Consider the following 23836-nt stretch of genomic DNA (forward strand, 5'->3'; position numbering starts at 1 on the left):
GTATCTCTGTTTAGTATGTAGTGTACTAGTGTATGTTCATCAACGCCTACTTTCTTTGTTTAGTATGTATCTCAGGTCTCAATCAGCAATGTTACTACATCCGATATATTTTTAGAAGTAATTTTTCAAATTTTACTTACGTGTAGTCTCTACAAACATTTTCACCAAAAAATGACATGATACACTAACAATTATTACATGACTTATGAACATGAACCATTACACTTAATGTTGATTTATATTTTTGGTAAATTTTTCAGAATACGGCAATTATATTTAGTGTTAATTTATATTATTAGTATTTTTTTTAACATATGATAATAACTAATATATCTTCACTAAAGTAATTATATTTAAATAATATAATAATAGAAATATACAATATTTATAAATTTCAAAAACATTATTTAATTATATTTTTTGATTATACAATTTTATTACTAAAATTTTTAAAAGTTCTTTAAAATTTTGTGCAATTTGTTTTAAAAAATAATTTTTAATCTTAATACTATTAGTTCTTTTATATCTACTAATTTTAGAAACACTATTTAGCTTTTCTTTTTGATAATTATACAATTTGTATATCAATTATTCTCTTATTTTCTACAAATCGATTTAATATATTTTAACAAAAAATAGATCAAATATATATAAGATTATAATTTTAAATATATACGTATCTATTTTTAACTATAAAATTATAATAAATAGAAAATCTTGTCTTAATTTTTATGTTTAACTAAATCAAAATTTATATTAAACTATTAATAAAAAATAGAAAAATTCAAAATATTAAGAAAAAATGATTTTAAATATAATTAAAATTTAAAATTTTTATTGATGCACATGGTAAAAACACATAGTTATAATTGCTAATAAAATAGTTTTTTTTTTCATTCCGAATTGCTCAATATACATAGTTCTCTTCTCTGCAAACTCCATTCTCAATATTTTTTACGGTGGTTAGCAATCGAAAAACATCTTTTAACTTTGGGAATCCTAATACACTTGAGAAGAAACGGTTTATTAAGGGCTTTTTGCAAAAGTAACTCAAAACTTGAAGTCAAACAGAAAACTAACCTTTTCTTTTGACTCCTTTTTTTTTGAGATTTTAACCCCACACCTGCATTTTATCTACGAAAATGCCATTAACATTTTGTTTTTTTTTTTTTCGAAAATGGCTTCTTTACTGTCTCAACCTCATCTTCTTCAAGTATTTACAATATTGCCACTGCAATGAATAGTGGCAACAACCTTGTACGAACTGTTTGGAGCTTTTAATGCCCTTTAATGCACGTAAATCTCTTTACACTCTCTCTGTTTCAATTGTTATGAACTAAAAACAACATTTCTTTCAATTTCTCTCTATATTCATCCAAAAAACTCAAGCTTTTGATTCAAAATATGGGCTATGGTTGACAGAGCCATATTTCTTTCGTTTTTACTTACGGTTGCTTTCGTTTGAGGTTCTGGGTGGTTGGAGAAGACCCTGTGTGCAAACGAAGTCATCTCACCTAGTTTAAGGTACGAATTTGAATTTTTTTTCAAGATCTGTTCGCGTAGAAGACTTACTAGTAAGTCATCTGTATGTAGAAGACTTACTGATGAGTCTGCTGGTCAAACGGACGACTTAAATTAAGTCGTCCAGCTTTGTTTGTTAAAAAAAACACTCCAGACGACTTATATATACGTCGTCTACGAGAAACGGGCTAGTTTTGCATTTGACCGAATCGTGTCAGATCTTTGACTATTTCTGGACGACTTATAATTCAGTCGTCTCTGGGAAAGTTAAAATTTTAATATTTTATGAAAACTTGACGACTTACGTGTAAGTCATCCTAGGTTAGTTTTGTAATTGAAAAATAAAACTTCATAATTTAACTTTAACCAGATGACTTAATATAAAGTCGTCCCTCCAGAAGACTTAATTTAAAGTCGTCCGGGGAAAGCAAAGTCGTCCAGAATTTTTCCCAATTTTCTGGTCAAACCTTGCTTATCCCGGACGACCTTAAATTAAGTCGTTTAGCTGGACGACTTTCATCTAAGTCGTCTGGAGAAAGTTAAATTTCAAGTTTTATTTTTCAATTACAAAACTAACCTTAGGACGACTTACACGTAAGTCGTCAAGTTTTCATAAAATATTGAAATTTTAACTTTCCCAGAGACGACTGAATTATAAGTCGACCAGAAATAGTCAAAGATCTGACACGATTCGGTCAAATGCAAAACTAGCCCGTTTCTCGTAGACGACTTATATATAAGTCATCTGAAGTTTTTTTTTTAACAAACAAAGCCGGACGACTTAGAATTAAGTCGTCCCTTTTAATTTTCAATTGCAAAAGTGACCTCTTTAGACGACTTACCTTTAAGTCTTCTGGACGACTTAATGCTAAGTCGTCTGCGGCAATGTTTATTGAACTTCTTCATTTTCTCTATGTTTACTAATGTGTTTTATTTTGAATATTTGCAGATGATTTTTCAGTTACATGCAGTGTATGGAGAATGGTTGTTGAGAGATTTCCGTTGGGATTTTGTGGTTGATGATCTCAAAGGAGCAAGATTGTTTTTATTGAATGAAGATTCAACACATGCTGAACTTGTTGCAATGGCTCAAGAAGATTATAACCTGGACATGAGAACAGTGAGTGTGGAGATTAGCTACTCATTACCAGCAGAAATGATGATGGCTCCAGGCAGTCTTCCCATTCATGTTACAAGTGATAGACAAGTTCGAAACTTGCTGGAGATACTCAAAACCCATAGAGTATGTCTTTGTGTATCAAGCCGCAGCAAGGTCGAAACGGTTTCAGAGAAAAGGGATATTGATGAAGCTGGTGAATGGGAAAAAGATGTTGGTGATAATGATGAAGCTGGTGAATGGGAAGAAGATGTTGGTGGTGATGATGAAGATGTTGGTGATAATGAGTTTGTTGAAGATGAAAATCAAGATGGGGAGGAGGAAAATGGGGAGGAGGATGCTGATAATTCTATTGTTGGTGAAACGGATCAGAATGGTGGGGATTACAGTCTTTATGGAAAGGTTCCAGATGAGGACGAGGAAGATGATGATAATATTTGTTTTGAAGAAATCCAAAAGGCATATGCTAAGACAAATGCTATTGAAGGAGGAAAATCGAATGGTACCATCTATGTCAACCAGAGTTTTGTTAGCAAGGGTGCACTGCTTTCAGAGCTGCGGTTGGCAGCAGTGAGGGGTAAGTTTTCTTTCAGATTATACAAATCAACGAAAACTCTCGTTGTGGCAACATGTCCGGTTAGCTATTGTGGATGGAAGGTCAGAGCGAGTGTCAAACATGGGACAAACACGTTTTGGGTAACAAAGTATGTGGAAAAAAATTTATGCTCAGCGGGAGACCGAATCGCTCAGCGGAGACACTGTACTCCGAAGTATGTAGGTAGTCTTTTCATTGATCGTGTTGGAATCATTGATGGGATAACTCCGCAGCATATCACTGATGCAATGAGGAACATGTTTGGCATGGCGCTTGATTACACCACTTCATACAGAGCACTGTTATATGCACAAAGATTGGTGAGAGGATCAGCAGAAGAAGGGTATTCGCGTCTGGCATCATATCTCGAGCAAATCTCCATTGCAAATCCTGATTCTATCACGGCGATAGAACTTGATTCTATGAAAAGATTTAAGTATCTATTTCTCTCTTTTGGAGCTTCTATCAAAGGTTTTAAGTATCAGAGAAGGGTCATTGTGGTGGATGGAACTCACCTAAGTGGAAAGTATGGAGGAACTATGTTAGTTGCAGCCGCACAAGATGGCAATTTTCAGATATTCCCATTGGCTTTTGGGATCGTGGATGAGGAAGATATACCTTCTTGGGAATGGTTTTTCACAAAATTGGCTAGTTGTATATCTCATGACAAGCCTCTGGTGATAGTCTCCGACCGGCACAAGGCCATTAAAAGTGCGTGTGATAAGGTGTTTCCTTGGGCAACCCGAGGAATATGTTATTATCACCTTCAAGATAACATTGCCAAAAAGTTTAAAGGGAAACATCTCATGTACTTGGTGAAAGGGGCTGCTTATGCTCACACGGTTTACGATTTTGACCGGTACATGGCTGAGATACGGAGTGCAAACCCGGAACTTGCAACGTATTTGGAGAAAGCCGACGTCAGGCTATGGTCAAGGGTTTATTGTAAGGGGAACAGGTTCAACATAAAAACAAGCAACATTGCTGAATCTATTAATTCCGCACTGAAGCGAGCAAGAGGATTTCCGATTACGTTCCTGCTGGAGTTCATAAGGCAGAAGTTAGGAAAATGGTATTGGAAAAGGAGACAAGATGCTTTGAGTCTCACAACTGAACATAGCCGGGCTGTTGAATACTTGCTTGCTGTTCGAGAAGAGATAGCGGGTATGATGACGGTCGAACCAATTGATGGATGGCATTTCTTTGTCAAAGGTGGCAAAATGGACTGTGTGGTTGATTTGGAACATGCAAAGTGTGATTGTGGTGTCTATGGAGTGGAGAAAATACCTTGCTCTCATGCTATAGCTGCTGGAATACATGCTGGTTTGCATATCTCCACACTTGTATGTCCACTGTACTCAAAGAATTATCTGTATGCAGGATACTCAGAGAATATATATCCTATCGTGTCACAACATATTGAGGAACGAGAATGCTTTCCTCCAGAACTAAAGCGTGGTCGGGGGAGACCGAAGAAATCAAGATGGCAATCTTGGTTGGAGCTATCTAGGATGAGAGGACACAAACCCAGGAAGAAACACAGGGCACGGAGATGCTCAAACTGCAAGGAAACTGGCCATACGAAACCACAATGTACACAACCAGTTGACTAGTTGTCCAGACGACCTAAATTTAAGTCGTCCCGTCTTGATTACCCGTCTAGACGACTAAATATTTAGTCGTCCAGTGTATTTTATTTTTAGACGACCTTCTACTAAGTCGTCCAGTGTATTTTATTTTTAGACGACCTTCTACTATCCCTTCAAGTGTATTTTATTTTTAGACGACCTTCTACTAAGTCGTCCAGTGTATTTTATTTTTAGACGACCTTCTACTATCCCTTCAAGTGTATTTTATTTTTAGACGACCTTCTACTAAGTCGTCCAGTGTATTTTATTTTTAGACGACCTTCTACTATCCCTTCAAGTGTATTTTATTTTTAGACTACCTTCTACTATCCCTTCAAGTCGTCCAAACCTTCTAGACGACTTATTTGTAAGTCGTCCAGTTGGAAAACCTTCCAGACGACTTATAATAAGTCGTCCAAACCTTCTAGACGACTTATTTGTAAGCGAGGCTCGGTTGTGAAACTGGATCGCTTGGCTCGGTGGAAGCGAGGCTCGGTTGTTGATCTGTGGAAGCGAGGCTCGGTTGGTGATCGGTGGAAGTGACAACAACAATCTCTTTGGAGGTGACACCATCTGCTTTATTTACCGAGTTCGCCTCGGTTGCTGTATCCTCCGGCAACCATCTCTGCAATAAAAGTTGCACACAAGTTAACCCTGGACGACTTAAATAAAAGTTGTCTGGACGACTAGTTGACCCTGGACGACTTAAATAAAAGTTGTCTGGACGACTAGTTGACCCTGGACGACTTAAAATTAAGTCTTCCGTGGTCAACTAGTCGTCCAGACAACTTACGTTTAAGTCGTCCAGGGTCAACTAGTCGTCCAGACAACTTTTACAGTCGTCTGGACAACTAGTTAACCCTGGATTTGATACTAACATATTTGATTTGAGGAGGCTGTTTCTTTTGAGGAGGAGGCTGTTTCTTTTGAAGAGGAGGAGGCTGCTGCTGTTTCTTTTGAGGAGGAGTAGGCTGCTGTTTGGTTTGATGAGGAGGAGGCTGGTTACTAACCACGGTTTCATTGGCATGAGGGGTAGCCTGTTTGTTTCTACCCCCGGTTTCTTTGGCAAGAGGGGTAGGCTGTTTATCTTGAGGGGTAGCCTGATTGGTTAGAGGTGGAGGGGTAGCCTGATTGGTGACACCAACCTTCTTCTCCACAGCTTCCAATCTATCAGACAACTTCCTAAACTCCCTCATGCACTTATTAAACCCTTTTTTCATAGCCTCAGCTACGCCCTTGAACATAATTTCCAACTCCTCTCTGGTCACCCCTCTAGCCTCTTCTCTAGTCTCTTCTCTAGCCTCTTCAGGAGCCTCTTTACGAGCTTTCTTCCGAGGTCTTGGATTGTCTTCCTCCTCCTCCTCCTCCTCCAACACAACCATCTCTTTGGCCTTCTTCGATGGAGTCACAACCTTAGGTTTTGTATTGACCTTAGTACCAGTGACTTCCCAGCAATCCATGGTCCACTTCCACGGTCTCCGCTCATACATGACTTTAATGATGTTCTCCGCGGGCAGGTCCTCAACCTTAGAGTCCCATTTTGGCCACATTTCACTAATGTCCTTCTCAACAAAGTTGATCACGCGGGTCTGCAGTAAATAGAAGAATCGAGTTAGATATTTGAAAAAAAATACTAAATAGACGACTTAATTATAAGTCGTCTACTAAGTCGTCCAGCTGGAAGACCTTCCAGACGACTTATAATAAGTCGTCTAATAAGTCGTCTACCTGACTCAAGATAGCAGCTTTCATTGATCTGCGGCCTCTGCTGCCCTCGTAAGCCAGTATCGGTGGAGACGGACTGTCTGCTCTGGGACCACCAATACTAGCACCCAATTCCGGCATAGCTGTGTACGTCCAAACCTGAAGAACTTGTATAAACCCATCCACGGTGTAACAGCCAGCAATTTCTTTGTTCCACAAAGAGTCCATCAGCACCTTAAACGCGACTCTCCCCCATGGATAATTCTCAAACCGTTCTAAATCCATCACTAGCCTTGCCAGAGTAGATCGTGTAGCGGTTGAAAACTTTCTCCCTTCAATGAATCCAGTGAAGATGGAGAGGTACGCGAGCCGCTTGCGATCTTCCCTGGACCAATCCCCGCATCTCTTCAGTGCTGCTATTATCTGATCAGTAGTTGGCCCAGCTTCCAGATGAACTCCCAGCATCCCCCAGAAAGAAACCATCTCTGGGGTAACGTCACATTTTGGTGTCTCAAGGTCCTCGATGTACTCGCAGTTTAGACCAGTGAGGTTTTCAAACTCTAACAGTGAAAACCTCAAAGGTTCTGGACCAACGAGAGACCACATCTCATACTTCTTCTTAATGTCCAGCTTGAAACTGAGCATGTAGTGAACCAGCCTTGAAGCCCAACCAAATCCATGCTCCTTGAACTTGATGAAAACTCCCAAACTCGACTCCTTGAGCTCTTCAAATTCGTCATCAGTAAGAGCTTTCCTAAGAGCAGTATGCAACTTGCTGTTATCCGTATGATACGAAATGCTATTGTGGGCTTCTGGCTCTTCCCCTGATGTGTATAACCTACGGGGGAGTTCTGGAATATCCATCCTTTTTGTCTGCAAAATAATCAAAGACAACAATATAAGTCCAGACGACTTAGTAGACGACTTAAATTTAAGTCGTCTGGAAAGTCTTCCAAATGGACGACTTATATTTAAGTCATCTACTAAGTCGTCCAGGTGGAAGACTTTCCAGACGACTTAAATTACTTACAAGTCTTCCAGTCGCAGAAGGAGTTGGAGTACTCGTCATTGCGGTTATTGATCTGAAAAAATAAACGTGAAACGGTGAGAATGAGTAAATTGATAGAGACAACGTTTTATGTTCATCTTTTCCTCGAGATTGATGACTTAGCGGCGTTAGGGTTTACAGAGAAACGGCGCTAAGGTTTACAGAGAAGAAGCGGCGGCGCTAGGGTTTAGAAGAAGCGGCGGCGCTAGTGTTTAGAGGAAGCGGCGGTGAGAACGTTGGTGACCACGGTGGCGAGGGCGACGGTTTGTTCAGAAATAGTGGAAGCGGCGGCGCTAGGGTTTAGAGGAATCGGCGGCGCTAGGGTTTAGAGGAATCGGCGGCGCTAGGGTTAGAAGAAGCTGCGGCGACAACGGTGAGAATGAAGTGAGATAGATAGCTGACGTTGAGAACGATGGTTTGTTCGGAAATCGTGGGAATTCGAAATCGCCTTTGAGAGAGAACTGTTAGGGTTTCTGAATTTCGTGAAAAATGAAACAAAAAAAATAAAAATCACCTTATATATTGGGTAAATAATCCGGTTAGCTTTAAAAGTACATTGGTAAACTTTAAGGTTTGGTCCGGTTTAGACGACTTATTCTGGCTGATAATGTACAACAGACGACTTAATATTTAGTCGTCTGTTTTCAGACGACAAAATATTAAGTCGTCCTAGACCCTAAAATGAACCCCTAAACTAAAATGACTAGATTAACTAACTAACCACGTTATAAAATCAAATTATACTTAAATAGTGTTTACTATACATAGAAATGAACACGCATAAGTAATTTTAAAAATTTTCAAAAACGGTTTTAATGCTTTCCAAAATCTAACCCTAAGAACACATACAATACTACAATATATGTTGATGAAACATAAACTAAAGAATATCATGACTCACTACTTTCACTCATCTATGCTGAAAACAATTGAAATTTGTTATATCTTAATTTATACCTCCTAAGACATATGTTAATTACATAATTCCCATTTTTCACTTATCAAAATATTTTTTACAAAATTTTTAAATTATGTTTAAGACTAACTGTCCAGACGACTTTCAGTTAAGTCGTCTGGACGACTTATTTTCAAGTCGTCTAAACAGACGACTTGCGAGGGGTAGAAACGTAAAAAAAAATCCGTTTTTTTGTTTGGTCACAAGGGGATAGTTGTAATTTCAATAGCCTTTTAGGTTACTTTTGCCTTTGACCCAAGTTGGGGTATTGTTTTGGTTTGACTCCAAGTTTTGAGTCACACTTGGCAATTCTCCCGTTTATTAATGCTCATTTGCTTTTCATCTTCAACTATACAAGCAAAAATTGGAACAAACTTTTACAACCTACACCACAGTTCCCTTATGAATCGTGACAAGTGAATCACTTCAGCAGAATCATTGCCTTTTCAGTTTGAACCATTGCATCAGCCTTGATCCCATCCCCATCAAACGTTCAAGTATGCAAAGCTCCTTCACCAGACACCTTATGAATGAAGTAAGCAACTGCAGCAACATGTATGAGCTAATTCCTTAGAATATATAACCTTTGTTATAGACATGATAATAATGTATCTATGAATATGTTCCAGCTTTTGCTAACAAAATGTAATTTGCACCAAAAAGATGGATAGAACTCCCAAAACCTGGAACTGGTCTCTTATTATGTATAACCACAAGATAGGATGCAAAGGAAATGAAGAAGACACTTCAAAATTTCAGTGGAACACATGAACTGAGACACTAACATTTTCTAAAACCTCATAATGTACATTCCAAGTCTCTGTACGAAGAGAGAAACACTAGAATAATGGTGTAGATTATACACAAGGATATATACTATTTATGTTTAGCCTGTCATTATCATTACACCTCAAAGAGAATATACACTACAAGAAAACACGCCGAATTGCGATGGAGGTTCCGACGGACTTCAATGTCGTCAGACGTTTGTGACGGATTTCCGACCAATTTCCGACGAAAACCAAAAATTTTAAGTCGTCAGAATTCCATCGGCCATTTCCGACGGAATTCTGACGAAACATGGCTCGTCGGAATTTTCCGACGACTTTTCGACGACATTCCGATAAAACATGTAACCGTTGTAGTCGTCGGAAATTCGTCGGAAATTCGTCGGAATATACCGACGAACTTCCGACGACATTCCGATTAACAGATATACCGTTACCGTCGTCGGTATTCCGTCAGAATTTTCCGACGAATTTCCGACGAACCATGTGACCGTTGCCGACAAATATATATGACCATTGTATAGCCGTTTGAGATTGGAAAATACCGACGGTATTCCGACGGACTGCTTTACATCCGTCGGAATTTCGTCGGAAAGTCGTCGGATGGCCGTAAGCAATTTCCTATAAATGCAACCCCTCCTCATTCAACTCATTCACACTTCATTCTCTCTTCATTCTCTTTAGTCATAACAATTCCGTGAAAATCATGTCTTCAGGAGCTTATTATCGTTCGTGGATGGATAAACCTCATTTGGATCCCAACACCAATTTACTTACGAAAGAATACGTTCAAGGGATTGGAGAATTCATGAGGCTTGTTCAACAACAACCGGATGCAAAAAGTGGTATGTTAAGATGTCCCTGCTCTACTTGCAATAATAATAAGGTTATAAAAGAAATTGATGTTTGGACTCATTTGTATATGAAAGGGTTTTCACGTAATTATAAAGTTTGGTACCTTCATGGGGAAACTGGTTATGAATATGGTAGTACTAGCGAACCTCAGCCTGTTAATGAACTTCAGCCTGATATTAGGTTAGAAGAATCTAGAACGGATATAGATTATGGTGTAGGTACTGAGCAGATGGTACATGATCATTATAGAGGGGAAGAACCAAATCCCGAATCTAGGAGATTTTTTGACATGTTGGATGCAGGAAAACAACCTTTGTATCAAAATTGTAGAGATGGTCATTCAGCCTTATCATCTCCAACTAGATTAATGGGTATTAAGAAAGACTATAATTTGGCTGAAGAATGTATGGATGCGATTATTGATTTTGTCAAAGGTATTCTACCTGAGGATAACCTTGCACCGGATTCATACTACGAGGTTCAGAAACTTGTTGCCGGTCTTCAACTACCGTACGAAGTGATAGATGTATGTATTGACAACTGCATGATCTACTAGAGAGCGGATGAGACACAAAATATATGCAAATTTTGTGGGAAACCTCGTTATCAGGAGACGAGGGGAAGAGTTCCGATCCCATTCAAAAGAATGTGGTATTTGCCTTTGACGGAAAGATTGAAGAGGTTGTATCAGTGTGAGCGCACAACAAAAGCAATGAGATGGCATGCAGAGCATTCCACAAATGGTGAGATTAGACAACCTTCAGATGCGAAGGCTTGGAAACATTTCCAGTCAACATATCCAGAATTTGCGGAAGAGAGAAGAAATGTTTATCTTGGACTATCTACTGATGGTTTCAGCCCATTTGGAAAGCATGGAAGACAGTATTCTCTATGGCCAGTTATTGTGACACCGTACAACTTACAGCCGAGCTTGTGCATGCGACGATAGTTTTTGTTTCTCTCAATTCTCGTCCCCGGGCCAGATCATCCTAAAAGATCACTAGATGTGTTTCTTCAACCACTGATATATGAGTTGCAACAACTATGGGCGCATGGTTTTGAGACATACAATGTTTCGTGCAAAGAAAACTTCCAGATGCGGGCAGTACTTATGTGGACAATAAGTGACTTTCCAGCACATGAGAGGCTATCATGTCCATATTGTCAAGATGACACAGATGCTTTCTAACTAAAGAACGGAAGGAAAACGTGTTGGTTTGACTGTCACAGATGATTTCTACCACCTGATCATCCATACCGCAGGAGTAAGACTTCGTTTACGAAGAACAAGCAGGTGTTTGATGGTCCACCTGAGGAAGTTAGTGGGAAAGATTTGTTGAAGCAGTTTAGGTATTTTGATGCAGAAAGGACGCCAGATGTAGGTGGACATGAAAACATTCGAGTCAGTGCGATTGGAGAGCTACATAACTGGCACAAAAAGAGTATTTTCTGGGATCTGCCATATTGGGAGAGTCATCTATTGCAGCATAATTTAGATGTCATGCATATTGAGAAGAACTTCTTCGACAATCTGATGAACACAGTCCTTAACATCCAAGGTAAAACGAAGGATAATTTGAAGTCAAGGTTGGATTTAGTCGATATCTGTGATCGTTCTGAACTCCACGTTGATGAGAACGGTACAGTCCCTTTTCCCATTTATCGGCTGGATGGTGCTAGAAAAGAAAAATTCTTTGATTGAATTACAGATAAAGTGAAATTTCCTGACGGATATGCATCAAATTTTAGGAACTGCGTTGATAGAAGCGAAGGAAAGTTTACTGGCTTGAAGAGTCACGATTGTCATGTAATTATGCAGCGCCTCCTTCCGTTTGCTTTTTCAGCATTATTGCCACGTAATGTTCATGAAACAATTGCAGGTATCTTATATTTTTACAATTTAATTTATTTTTTTATTTAACAATTATGCTTATATAAACTTAATACTTATGAAAATTATGTCTTTTATCTATGTAGGGATAAATGTTTTACTCTGCGACTTATGCAGCAGAGTAGCGACTGAAGAGGGTATTAATAATTTGAAGAAAAACGCACCAGTCAGCATGTGCAACCTTGAGAAGATATTTCCTCTATCATTCTTTGATGTAATGGAACATCTTGCTATTCATCTCGCAAGATAATTGGAACTTGGTGGTCCTGTGCAGTACAGATGGATGTATATTTTTGAGCGTTATATGCATCATCTGAAGAAGATGGTCAAAAATCAAAGCAGGGTGGAAGGATCTATAGTGGCACAGGTGATCAATGAAGAAACTGCAATCTTTGCTGAAAATTATTTTTCACCAGAAGTGCATACAAAACACCGAAGACCTGCTCGGCATGATGACAGAGGGGAGAGAGAGCAACATATCATGTTAATGTCCCAAGCATGTTCAAGAAAATAGGACGACTTAGTGGAAAATTCACGAAGCGGAGACTTACGGACACTGAGCACGCTCATTTACAAACATATTTGCTCACCAACTGTGAAGATGTTCTACAATATGAGAGGTAAAAATATTTATTCATTTATTGTTAGATTAATATTCAATAAGTTTATTTCATATTGATAATATTTTTGTATATAGTGTATATATGGCGGAGTTGCGTATGACTCACAGGCATGCAACAGAAGATGAGCTTCAACAACTTAGAGATAACGGATTTGCTGCGTGGCTTCGTAGTTATGTGAGTCATATATCATATTACCCTATGCAAATGAGTAGTTTAAATTTAATATAAACTAATTAACTTTTCAATCATATATGTTTTTAATTTATAGGTGAATGATGGTTTGGCAAGAGGTTTTGTGTTCGATGATTGGATACGCGAATTTGTGCAGGAACTAAACTATGTGGTCAAATCATATCCAAAATTTTGTACGCGAGGATATGCATTCACAAGGAAAGGTCATTCTAAGACAACAAATGATGCTGGTGTTTCATCTTCTTCCGGTGACGATGTCTACTACGGCAACATAAAAGAAATATTGGAAATCCAATTTCCTGGAATGGTTGGATTGCGTTGTGTAGTATTCTATTGTGATTGGTATGACACCACCCCAGATAGAGGAGTGAGGATTGATGCGTTTGGTGTTACATCAGTTTATTCGCGGCGGAAACTTCAATATTATGATCCCTTCATTCTTGGTTCGCAAGCTGATTAGGTATGTCAATCTATTCATAATTTTTTATCAATATAATTAATTAATGTTATATATTTTACTAATACTTGTATAATTGATATGTATAGGTGTGCTACATCAGTTACCCTCGGGTGACGTACAGAGACGATCCATGGGTTACTGTAACGCAAATCAACCCAAGAGGACGAGTGGATGGAACTTCTGATGATGATGAACCATTGCAACCAGAGTCTACCAGCAACGCCCAGGCAGTTGAAGATTTGGCAAATGTTGAACTCGTTGAGAATTTGACTGTGTTTGGACTTGATGGTGTTGTACATTCGGAGCCAGAGGCTGAGGTGGGGGAGTTTGATGAAGATTCAGAAGATTCTGATTAGTTTTTTTTTTTTTTTTTGTTGGTCCGTCGGAAATCTCTCGCAAAATACCGACGACATAGCGACGACCAAGGGTTTCATTGAAGTTTGGAAATGTCCTCGGTAATTCGTCGGAATATACCAACGACATTCCGACGAACTTGTCTAGTTCGTTGGAATGTCGTCGGTATATTCCGACGAATTACCGAGGACATGTGTTTCTAAAAAATTTCAAACATAAAAATTTATAAATTTAGATGCCAAAACTAAGAAAATAACACATAATAAGTGTTTAGTATAGTATTAAATCGCAACCGTTCAAATATAACAACTCATTAAAATATTTATGTATGCATATCATTGTTTTCATAACATCTCATCTTAACACTCATATACTTATACAATCATATTTATCTAATCTTACACTACAAAAAATGTTGTTGTGTAAAATCGTGTTATAAAAACATTTTTCTTGTTAAATCTTTATGCAAATACTATATATATTATCAAAGATTTGGATTTTGCATTTAGAAACTTGTAATCAACACCCTAAACACTAAGTCGTCGGAATTCCGTCGGAAAAGTTCGTCAGTATTCCGTCGGAATATACTGACGGACACCAATTCCGTCGGAATTTCAATTTACCCGGGAAAACCAAACAGCGTGAAAATTTCGCAAATCGCCGATTGGTATATATTTAATTATACCGACGGAATACTGACGAACCCGTGTCCGTCGGAAACGTTAAATATAATTACCCTTGTTCTTCCTTCTTCGTTATTTCCGCCTCTCTCTCAATCCTCTCCACGATTTCTCTCTCTCTCACGGCGATCCCGGCCATTCTCGAGCTCCAATCACCGGCGAATCCTCTTCTCACCCACATATCTCTTCCCCAAACCCCAAACCTTGTTTTATCTCAATTGTTTAGGGTTTTGGAAGTTAGATCTCGGATTTTAGGTTGTTTGATTGAAAATTTTAGGATTGAATGGATAGTTTAGGATGTATAAGTTAGGATTGTTGTTTTGGTTTTTTTGGAATTATTTTTTGTTTTTGTTAAAATTCAAAACGTTTTACTATTTTTAGAACGTTTTTTGATTTTTAAAAACGTTTTTCAAGTTTCCAGTAATAAACTATGTATAATAAAACGTTTTAAAAAAATTTTAAAAATATTTGACAATATTTTTCTATATTTTAAAATTTTTATAATTTTTTATAAGTTTCGAGTAATAAACTATGTATAATAAAAGGTTTAATAGTATTTTTTTTAAACGTTTATAAAACCTTTTGTAAATATATAAATGAAAACATTAAAAATAGAAATGATTTGAAAATATTTTTGATGTATTAATTTTTTATTTTTAGGTCCGAGGATGAACCCCGCCCCGCAGCCCGTCTTCGACGTAGTTCGGTGAGCAGTTCCCGTGCATCGGGATCGTCTCACGAACAAAACTCGGTTCCCACATATATTCCCGCTCCCGCTGCCCCTCCCGCTGCTGCTCAACAGGATCTGGGGGTCATGCCAGTTGAACTATTGGTTCAACAACCAGGTCAAGAGCATTTCCCGGTTCTCCAACCCAACCCACGACGAGGACATAGCACTTGGTTAGTATTTTTTTTATTTATAGCATTATGTTTTTTTCCATTAATTAACTTGCTAACTTGTATTTTTTTTAAAGGTTCACCAAGTCGAGAAATGACATTAGCAGGAGCATCAACCAGATGATGTACTCCATGCTCCGTTTTGGATATTCAAAGGGGAGTGTGATCCCTTCCGACGAACGAGAGTTGTGGTTTCGTTAGTTTGCGGTAGTAACTCTTCATTTTTTTAAAGTATTTACATTTTTTTTAATATATTTACTTATTAAATTATGTTTGTTTTGTAGCAAGAGTTCAACTGGCACTCCGATATCACGGAAACAGTCCGTAAGAAATTCAACGAAAAGGCCATGGACTCTTATACGAAGCAGATTAACGCGTGGAAGACAGTTTGGCAGAAGAACAAGAGGCCACGGTTCATCAACGGGACGGTGTGGGAGCAGTTGATAGCTCATTGGGAGAAGGAAGAAACTGCAGAGACGTCTTCTAGGAACTCCAAGAACCGGAAGAGAGATCGTGGCGGGAAAGGTATGTATGTGTACAACCTCGGCGCTTGCTCTATGTCTACTAAGGAGGATGAACTTGTAAGTTTTTTATTATTATTCATCTTTATATTTTTTTAAATACATATTTTATATATTCCTTGGCTAATAATGGCGGTTTTTTAGATCGAAGCAAATGACGGTAATCCCGTTGATCGTCTCCAACTCATTAAGGTGGCTCACACTAACAAGAAGACGGGTCAAATTCAGGACCTCATAATCAAAGGTGTCGTTGATTTGGTGGAAGCTGAAATAGCATCTCAATCTCAGCCTCTCTCTGATGACGGCGATTCTACGGGAGCTTCAACCAACTTGTCCCTATTGCAAATAAATGAGATGGTTGAAAAGGTAATTTTTTTATAATGTCGATTACTAACTTGTCCCTATTTACTAATTTTAAATATTTTTGTAGGCGGTTCCTAAAAGGAAAGGAGACCGTTTAGTTGGGTTGGCCCGCCGTGCTTCTTCGTATCCGGCATCTTCTTCGCAAGCTCCGTATGCCGATCCCATGATTCTCGAGGAGCTACATGACAAAGATGAACGGATTGGGGCATTGGAGGAGCAGAACACCACTATCCTTTCTGAGAATGCCACTATCCGTTCGGAGAATGCCACTATCCTTGCTGAGCTGGCATCCCAGAAGAAGTTCAACGCCAAAATAATGCAGAAGCTAGATCGTTTGATGTCTTCGAGTTCTTAGTTTTTTTCAGCTTTTTAAAACTTTCTGAATGTTTTTTTTTCTATTTCGGTTTGTATGAATTTTAAACTTTTTGAATGTTTTTTTTCTATTTCGGTTTGTATGAATTTAAATTCTTTAATATTATTAGTTTTAAATTTCAGATTTTATTTATTTATTAATTAATTTTTAATATAAAAAAATATATAAAAATGCAAAATTAATTCGTTTTTAAAATTGATATATTCCGACGAATTGTGGGCGTCGGAATATACCGACGGACTATGGTTCGTCGGAAAATACCGACGGAGAGTATTCCTCATAAAATTCTGACTAACCATTGTCCGTCGGTATCTTCCGACGAACCATAGTCCGTCGGTATCTTCCGACGAACCATAGTCCGTCGGTATCTTCCGACGAACCATAGTCCGTCGGTATCTTCCGACGAACCGTTGTCCGTCGGTATCTTCCGACGAACCATAGTCCGTCGGAATAGTCCGAGGAACGTTCTCCGTCGGTATATAGTTTTTCCGATGAAGTCTGGTCTCGTGTGTCCGCATCGGAATATCGTCGGAAGTTCGTCAGAATGACGTTTCTCGGTATTCATCAGAAAGTCGTCGGAAGGTCTGACGAAATTCCGACGAATACTTTTTTTCCGACAAAATGATACCGACGAATTGGTTCGTCAGAAATTCGTCGGAATCGGTCTATTCCGACGAATTTTTGACGATTTCGGCCATCAGAATCCCTCTGTTTTCTTGTAGTGATATAGCTACTCAAAAACAAAAGTTTTCGTTATCTTGAAAAGATGTGTGAAGAGACTTACCATTAAGGAAAAACTTTGCAATTGTTGTGTAGCCAACCAATCATAACCGGAATCAACAAAGAGAGACTGCACCAGCAAGAGTATCAGACTATCATGATAATTTGTGAAATGTTACCATTGAGAAAATGTGAAACATGGAGCAGGGCAATTAAGTAATAACTAATACAAATACGTATACAGTGGACAGAAAGGTAATATCACATCGTCCATCTTACCGTTTACCTAATTACGTAAAGTTTATGCATGATTTCCTAATTTCCTCCCAATTTATGGGTTATTGAGCTAACCCTTCTTATAAAGCACTTACTGTATATATCAAGAGTAGAAGGTTGGAAGATAAATAAATAAGATCTTAATGATATCTTGCATATTCACATTGTTTTATCCATTTATTCATGTGCATTTTCATCATATAGATTAAGATTAAGCCATATCTAGGTTTCATTTTGCATACATATGTTTCTATCAGGTATTGGAGTACCACATGGAGTTCCTGGAGACACTTGGGTGCATTTGAAGCTCAAAGGAGGTGATTAGAGTGATCTTTGGACGAGCACTGCCTGGAGCGACCAGCCCAGAGCGACTATCTCAAGTCACTCCAGCCAGAGCGACCTACCGGAGCGACGCCATGAACTCGCTCGCCCTATACGCTTCGGAGCGACCTCCTAGAGCGACAAGGCGAAGTCGCTCCAGCTCCTAGAGCGACCAGTTCAGAGCGATAAGGTGAAGTCGCTCCAGCTCCTAGAGCGACCAGTCCAGAGCGACGCGCCGAGGTCACTCGCATCTCACACCCCTCTCGGAGCGACCTCACAAAGCGACACCCCGAGGTCGCTCGTGTCTCTATGGCGAGACGACACGAAGCGAAGCCCGGAGCGACCTCTCAGAGCGACCCACTGAGGTCGCTCCCAAAGGCCAAAGCGACCTCTCGGAGCGACATGCCGAGGTCGCTCCGCGTCTATTATTGGGTCGATTTTCTATTTTACTTAAGGGCCTTTTGGTCATTTCATGATGCACGTTTTTATTTTCTAAACCTATGTTTTAATACTCTGTAAGCCACCAGGAGGAGATTATCTTTTGATCTATTGAGAAATACACAAAAACTCTCTTGAAAAATTCACCTCTTGGATTTTGATTGTTATGTTCTTGTGTTATTGTTGATTTCTTATATATTTCTCTACATGATTAATCTGAAATCCAATATGGGTTTAAGAGGAATCATGGAGATTAGTGAGTAATCACCTTTTTGAATTCATGGGTTAGGGAGATCAAAGGTGATTAGGTTAGTTCTAGGATGTTTTAGTGTAGATCATTCTTGTTCCTTGCTAGTAGAGTATTCATAATGCATCTTCTGAGTTGGCCACTCAAAAGTTGATCAATAGGCATTTCCCACCCAAAAAGTGTTTGATGAAATGCCTGAGACAACTCTCCTAGGCTTTTAGTATACTTTGCCAAAGACATTTGTTGTTAAATGTGCTAAAATAACTAGTAGACTTGTTAGTAATGATTGATTTCATATTATTCAACCAAAGACATTTGATGTTTGAGATATGTTAGCAAATGAGCATTCATCTAGACATAGAGCTTGCTTAGAATTGTGTCTAGGCTTAAGGTCGATAGTTTGATTGATCATTTGTCATCCTCAGTTCGAAACTTGATCACCCAAGGTCTAATCCCTATGTCCATGAGTTCTCTTTTCCCTTAGTCAAGAAAGTATCATTCTGTTATTGCTTTTTAGTTTTAGTCATAACTTAAAACTCATCTAAATCATTGGTTGCACTTAGATTAAGTGAGTACTTGCATTCTCATTGCTTTGATATCCCTCAGAACTGGTTCGACAATCACTATACTACAACATTTGTCTTAAGAGCTTGAAAACTCTTAACATCACTTAACAATTATATTTTTATGTGTTCATTTAACATCTCTAATTCTTATAACCTTTGTGATATATTTTTAGGATTTACATTGGAGCAATGTTTCTATTTAGTGCATACTGGATATATAGTATGTAAGTAAACATATTTTGTTACTAACATCTATAATTCTTATAACCTTTGTGATATATTTTTAGGATTTACATATGTGTTGATTTAACATCTATAATTCTTATAACCTTTGTGATATATTTTTAGGATTTACATTGGAGCAATGTTTCTATTTAGTGCATACTGGATATATAGTATGTAAGTAAACATATTTTGTTACTAACTGAAACATCAACTCTTATAAAATGGACTTTGATTTATGTAGGTTTCATGAAGCTTACAACTACAAACATTTGATTTAAGAAGATATTTTTGTCTCTTTTATGATAAACAAATCTCCAATTATATAGAATACACTCTTTATAACTGTTGATTTAAAATTTGAACAAGATCTCCAAATACAACTATAATTTTTTTTATTAAGTGGATACTGCTGCCTCTTTTATAACTGCTGATTTAAAATCTATTATTCGATATACCATTTTTAGGATTTTCTTTGGAAAATGCATTCATTATTCTCACTGGATAGATACTAAGTAAACACGTTTTCTTACTAATATGAATGTTTAAAATTCGAATAATAATGAATATAATTACAAAATTTGAATTAAGCGCAAATCTCTGCTTCTTTTATGATAACAAATCTCCAAATTTCTCAGCTCTCTCTCTATGACTTTTCTGAATCTGTAGATTCTCCTCACCTTTTCTGTATATTTTGCAGCAATTAGGTCCCATTAATGTTCAGATCATCTCACTGATTCTTTCGTTTTGCTATTTTTTCTTTTATATTTTTGCAAAAATGTGGGATTTTGATTTTCCTTGAAGCTCAAGATTTACTCTGCGTTCCCCTAAACATCAAAATAACTCTCTGTCTGAAGAAAAAATCCATATGGATGCCTCTCAGCCTCCTCTTCCACCATTGCCATCTCTCTCCGGTACACTAACCAAACTTTCTGTCTATTTAATGCTTACTTTGGTCTACATTGCTGTTTGAAAATTTGTTTTTTACACGTAGAGCTTGAATCTCGGATGCAAGTATTGCGCGTCTCAGCTCTTGAAGAAAACCAAACCGGTGAAACACTTTCTCAGCGTGCTGAATGGTTTTACCAGAGACGTCCTCTCCTTCTCTCACTCTGTGAAGATCTCTACGATAGTTACACAACTCTACTGAACCGTTACAACCACGCCAAACCACAAAACCTCCCTAAACCTGTTTCTCATGACAATGATTCCAACGATGATACTGACACCAGTTCTGAAGTTACGAGCCTCTTATCCTTCCAACAGATGCAAATCACCACTTGTGATAAGCAGAAAATCGAAGATTTAGTCTCGCAGCTCGTGACCGCAAGCACGGAGAAAGATACGGCGCAGGAAGAGTTGCGTCGCGGAGAACAAAAGTTCCGAGAAGCTTCCAAGACGATCGAGCTGTTAAAGAAGCTTGTGACGTTGCTTGACATGGAGAAAGAAGTAGCGGTAGAGCAAACAGCGAATCTTGGATACAAACTCACTTCTCTCTTGGAAGAGAACAGAGACCTCGCCACCGAAGCGCTGTTCATGAAAAAAGAAGCAGTGAGGCTCGCTAGATGCGTGCTTAAGATGAGGGACGATCATTTTCACGAGATGTGTCTTCTACAGAACCAAGTGTACGCGTTGCAGTCTTCATCGAGAGAGTCTGTTTATGAAAACGAAACCTCGCCGAGATGCTTCGGATTGGATAAGAGCAAGAGCAAGAAGAGAAAGATGAGTGAAACAAGAACCGAACCTGGAGAGAAGAAGAGGAAGTCTAAGTGGTTGAAGAGACTTAATCCGTTTATCAAATCCAGCGTCAGCCCATCGCCTGCTTTGCTCCATCGTCCTGCACAATAAATTATTTCACTCTTTACGTTGAATTTTGCATATTTTATTACACTAGTTAGCATGCTTTGCAATAATGTTTGTCTGCTTAAGTTCTACTTGCCATGTTAAACATAGCAGCCTGTTCATGTTTTCTAATCCATAGTAAGAAGTAGTGCTGAATAATCTGCTTTGATTCAACTTGTTTGATGTTTACTAATATGAGTTGACTGAAATGGATGCAGTAAATAAACTGAGACTGGCACACAACTCTGATGATCAAGCTAGTAGTGGTATGAGATTCAACTAATTTATCACGTACACATTGTAGCGATGAGATCTTATTCAGAGGCTACCTTGTTCTGTAATCATCATTATAATGATATATAACATCTTCAACAATCCAGAAAACATATCATTACAGTTAAACTGTAACGACCGTAACCCGGTAACCCGGTTTTGTTAAATAATAGTTTGGTTTTATTTATATTATTTCTTGTTTGCAAATCGTTCCTGAACCAATTGGTTTAATTTCATTCAGTTTTGATTATTAATATTAATCATATCACCTGTTTATTTTGTCTGTCGAATGTATATATATTCCCGGTTTTTCTTAACCAAACTGGGTAAAATTATTATCATTATTAAACCAAACCAGCCACCAATTTTCCCTAGCCTTATCAGTGTACGCGTACCTATATATATATTTGTTTTCCTCAAAGCTCAACCTCCATTTCTTTTTAGATCGTGGAAGAGAATGAGCTTCACCACCATCACCATCTCCATCTCCATCTTCTCTACTCCTTCACGATCACTCCCCTCTCTTCATCTTTAGGCTTTGATGGCAATCAAAGGAAGAACACCATCAATGTCACCAATCAGATCGCTAGCCACCACCGGAGGCATGTTCTTCACCGATCACCACCGCATCCATCGTAGCTGATGTCCATGGAACCATCGTTGCTCTTGTTGGCGTTGTATAGCGGAGCTGAGCTGAGACGTGGAGGAGAGACGAGCGACGGAGCTGCCGCATCTAATCACCTCGCCACCGTCACCGATCTACTTGACCATCAGTTGTGACCCACAGGTGGTGTAACCCTTGTCACCATCGACGTTTCCGTGTTGTTGTAGATTGTGTCGTGTGGTTAACCAAGGAGAGAGTGAGATCTAGGGTAAGATTTACCTCTTTCTTGCGCACCAAGTTTCCTCGTTTCCATTTTATTAAACGTTTGCCACCTTGTTGTGAATCGGGAACTTATGTCATGATTTTATGTCTGGTATGCATGTGCATCTTTGTTGTGCTCCTCACGTGTTGATGGTGAGAAGCCGAGACGGATGTTTTATTCTATAACATGTTTTCGGTTCCGATCATGGCTAAGGTGAGGATCTATTCTGTAAATCCCGTACCAGTGTAGAATTCTCTCTATCGTATTTTAGATTTCGAATCATGATCCGTCTGTTTGAATTAAGTCTTGATTGTTAGTTAGTTCATTCACTGTAAACTGGAACTAGGGGGTCTAGAGGATTCAACCGTTGATTAATTGTGTGATGTTAAGAGATGCGATATATATATGTATGTACACATAGCTATAAGTAGGGACTATGTGCGCGGGCGGGGTGTCAGAGATGTCTGGGCTAGCGACGCTACTTTGATTGTGCGGACAGGGGTTCAGAGACGTCTGGACTTGCGATGCTACTTGTGCGGGCGTGTGGTGCAGAGACGTTTGTACCATGGACGCTACTTGAGAGGGCGGGGGTACAGAGACAGACTGTACTAGCGACGCTACGTATTATATATCCATATGAGGAGATGCAGGGTGTATGGACTAGCTATATGCTATCATCGCATTGTTTGTGTTTGTGTGATGCGCTAGGCGTCGTGTGTGTTCATGTTAGAGCTAAACTTCCATAGTGGGAGTTCTATTTACTCAAGTCAGTGGTTTGCGTGTTTAGCATCCCATACCTCACGGAGTAACTCTCCTGTTACTCACCCCTCCTATTCCTTCCCCTTTCAGGTGAGACTGACGAGCAGGAGTGATTGCTATCGGACTGGTGATTCGGGAGTTTTATTTCTGTCTTTTTCAGACTTGCGGATTTTATGCTTTTATCGATATTTTCGGGATTTATTATGTTATTTGGATTTATTGGATTTACGACTCTGGAGTTGACTTTTGAGAAGTAATAATTGGAGATTTCAGACTTTTTATTTATTTAAGTTATTTCGGAAAATACGGGTGTTATATAAACATCCCAGCTGCTATGTAGTAACATAAACTGCACAAAGCTTCCTCATTGTGTACGCCTACTTGCTTCAACCTTAATATCTCTAGATTGTTGAAAAGGAAGATTCTATGCACTTCAGCAAACTTTCAGACGCAAAAGCAACGGTGAGATCGAAAGAAGCTTTTTTTTTTTTAATTCACAGTTTTTATAGCGAGAGAGTAGTCATGTCAACTTGTAACTGCATGCACCCGAGATCCCAATAGAACCAAACCAAAAAAAATATTTGTACGGATCGAATCGGATAACTGATAACTCGGACAAAACAGATCGGGTCACCAATACCTCTAAAACCCCGAATATTCAATCTGTGCCCACCGTTAGTTTTATGTGGGTTCTAACTGGATCCCGGTCATTGAAATCACAAAACTAAACACCTATAAAAA

At 38.5% G+C, this 23836-nt stretch overlaps 1 protein-coding gene across 1 annotated transcript; it reads left to right on the forward strand.

Annotated features, from left to right (window-relative positions):
* Positions 1–19250: 19250 nt before the first annotated feature.
* On the forward strand, positions 19251–21549 carry LOC106423739 (kinase-interacting family protein-like). The gene has a single exon (XM_048765687.1). It carries the CDS (start codon positions 20364–20366, stop codon positions 21201–21203), a length of 840 nt encoding a protein of 279 aa, XP_048621644.1. The 5' UTR covers positions 19251–20363; the 3' UTR covers positions 21204–21549.
* The last annotated feature ends 2287 nt before the right edge of the window (positions 21550–23836 follow it).

Source organism: Brassica napus, chromosome C8 (genome assembly GCF_020379485.1).
Source record: "Brassica napus cultivar Da-Ae chromosome C8, Da-Ae, whole genome shotgun sequence".
Classification (NCBI taxonomy): domain Eukaryota; kingdom Viridiplantae; phylum Streptophyta; class Magnoliopsida; order Brassicales; family Brassicaceae; genus Brassica; species Brassica napus.

Excerpts from the sequence above, each read along its gene's own strand:
- LOC106423739 (XM_048765687.1), top strand. The coding sequence starts at position 20,364 with ATGCAAGTATTGCGCGTCTCAGCTCTTGAAGAAAACCAAACCGGTGAA.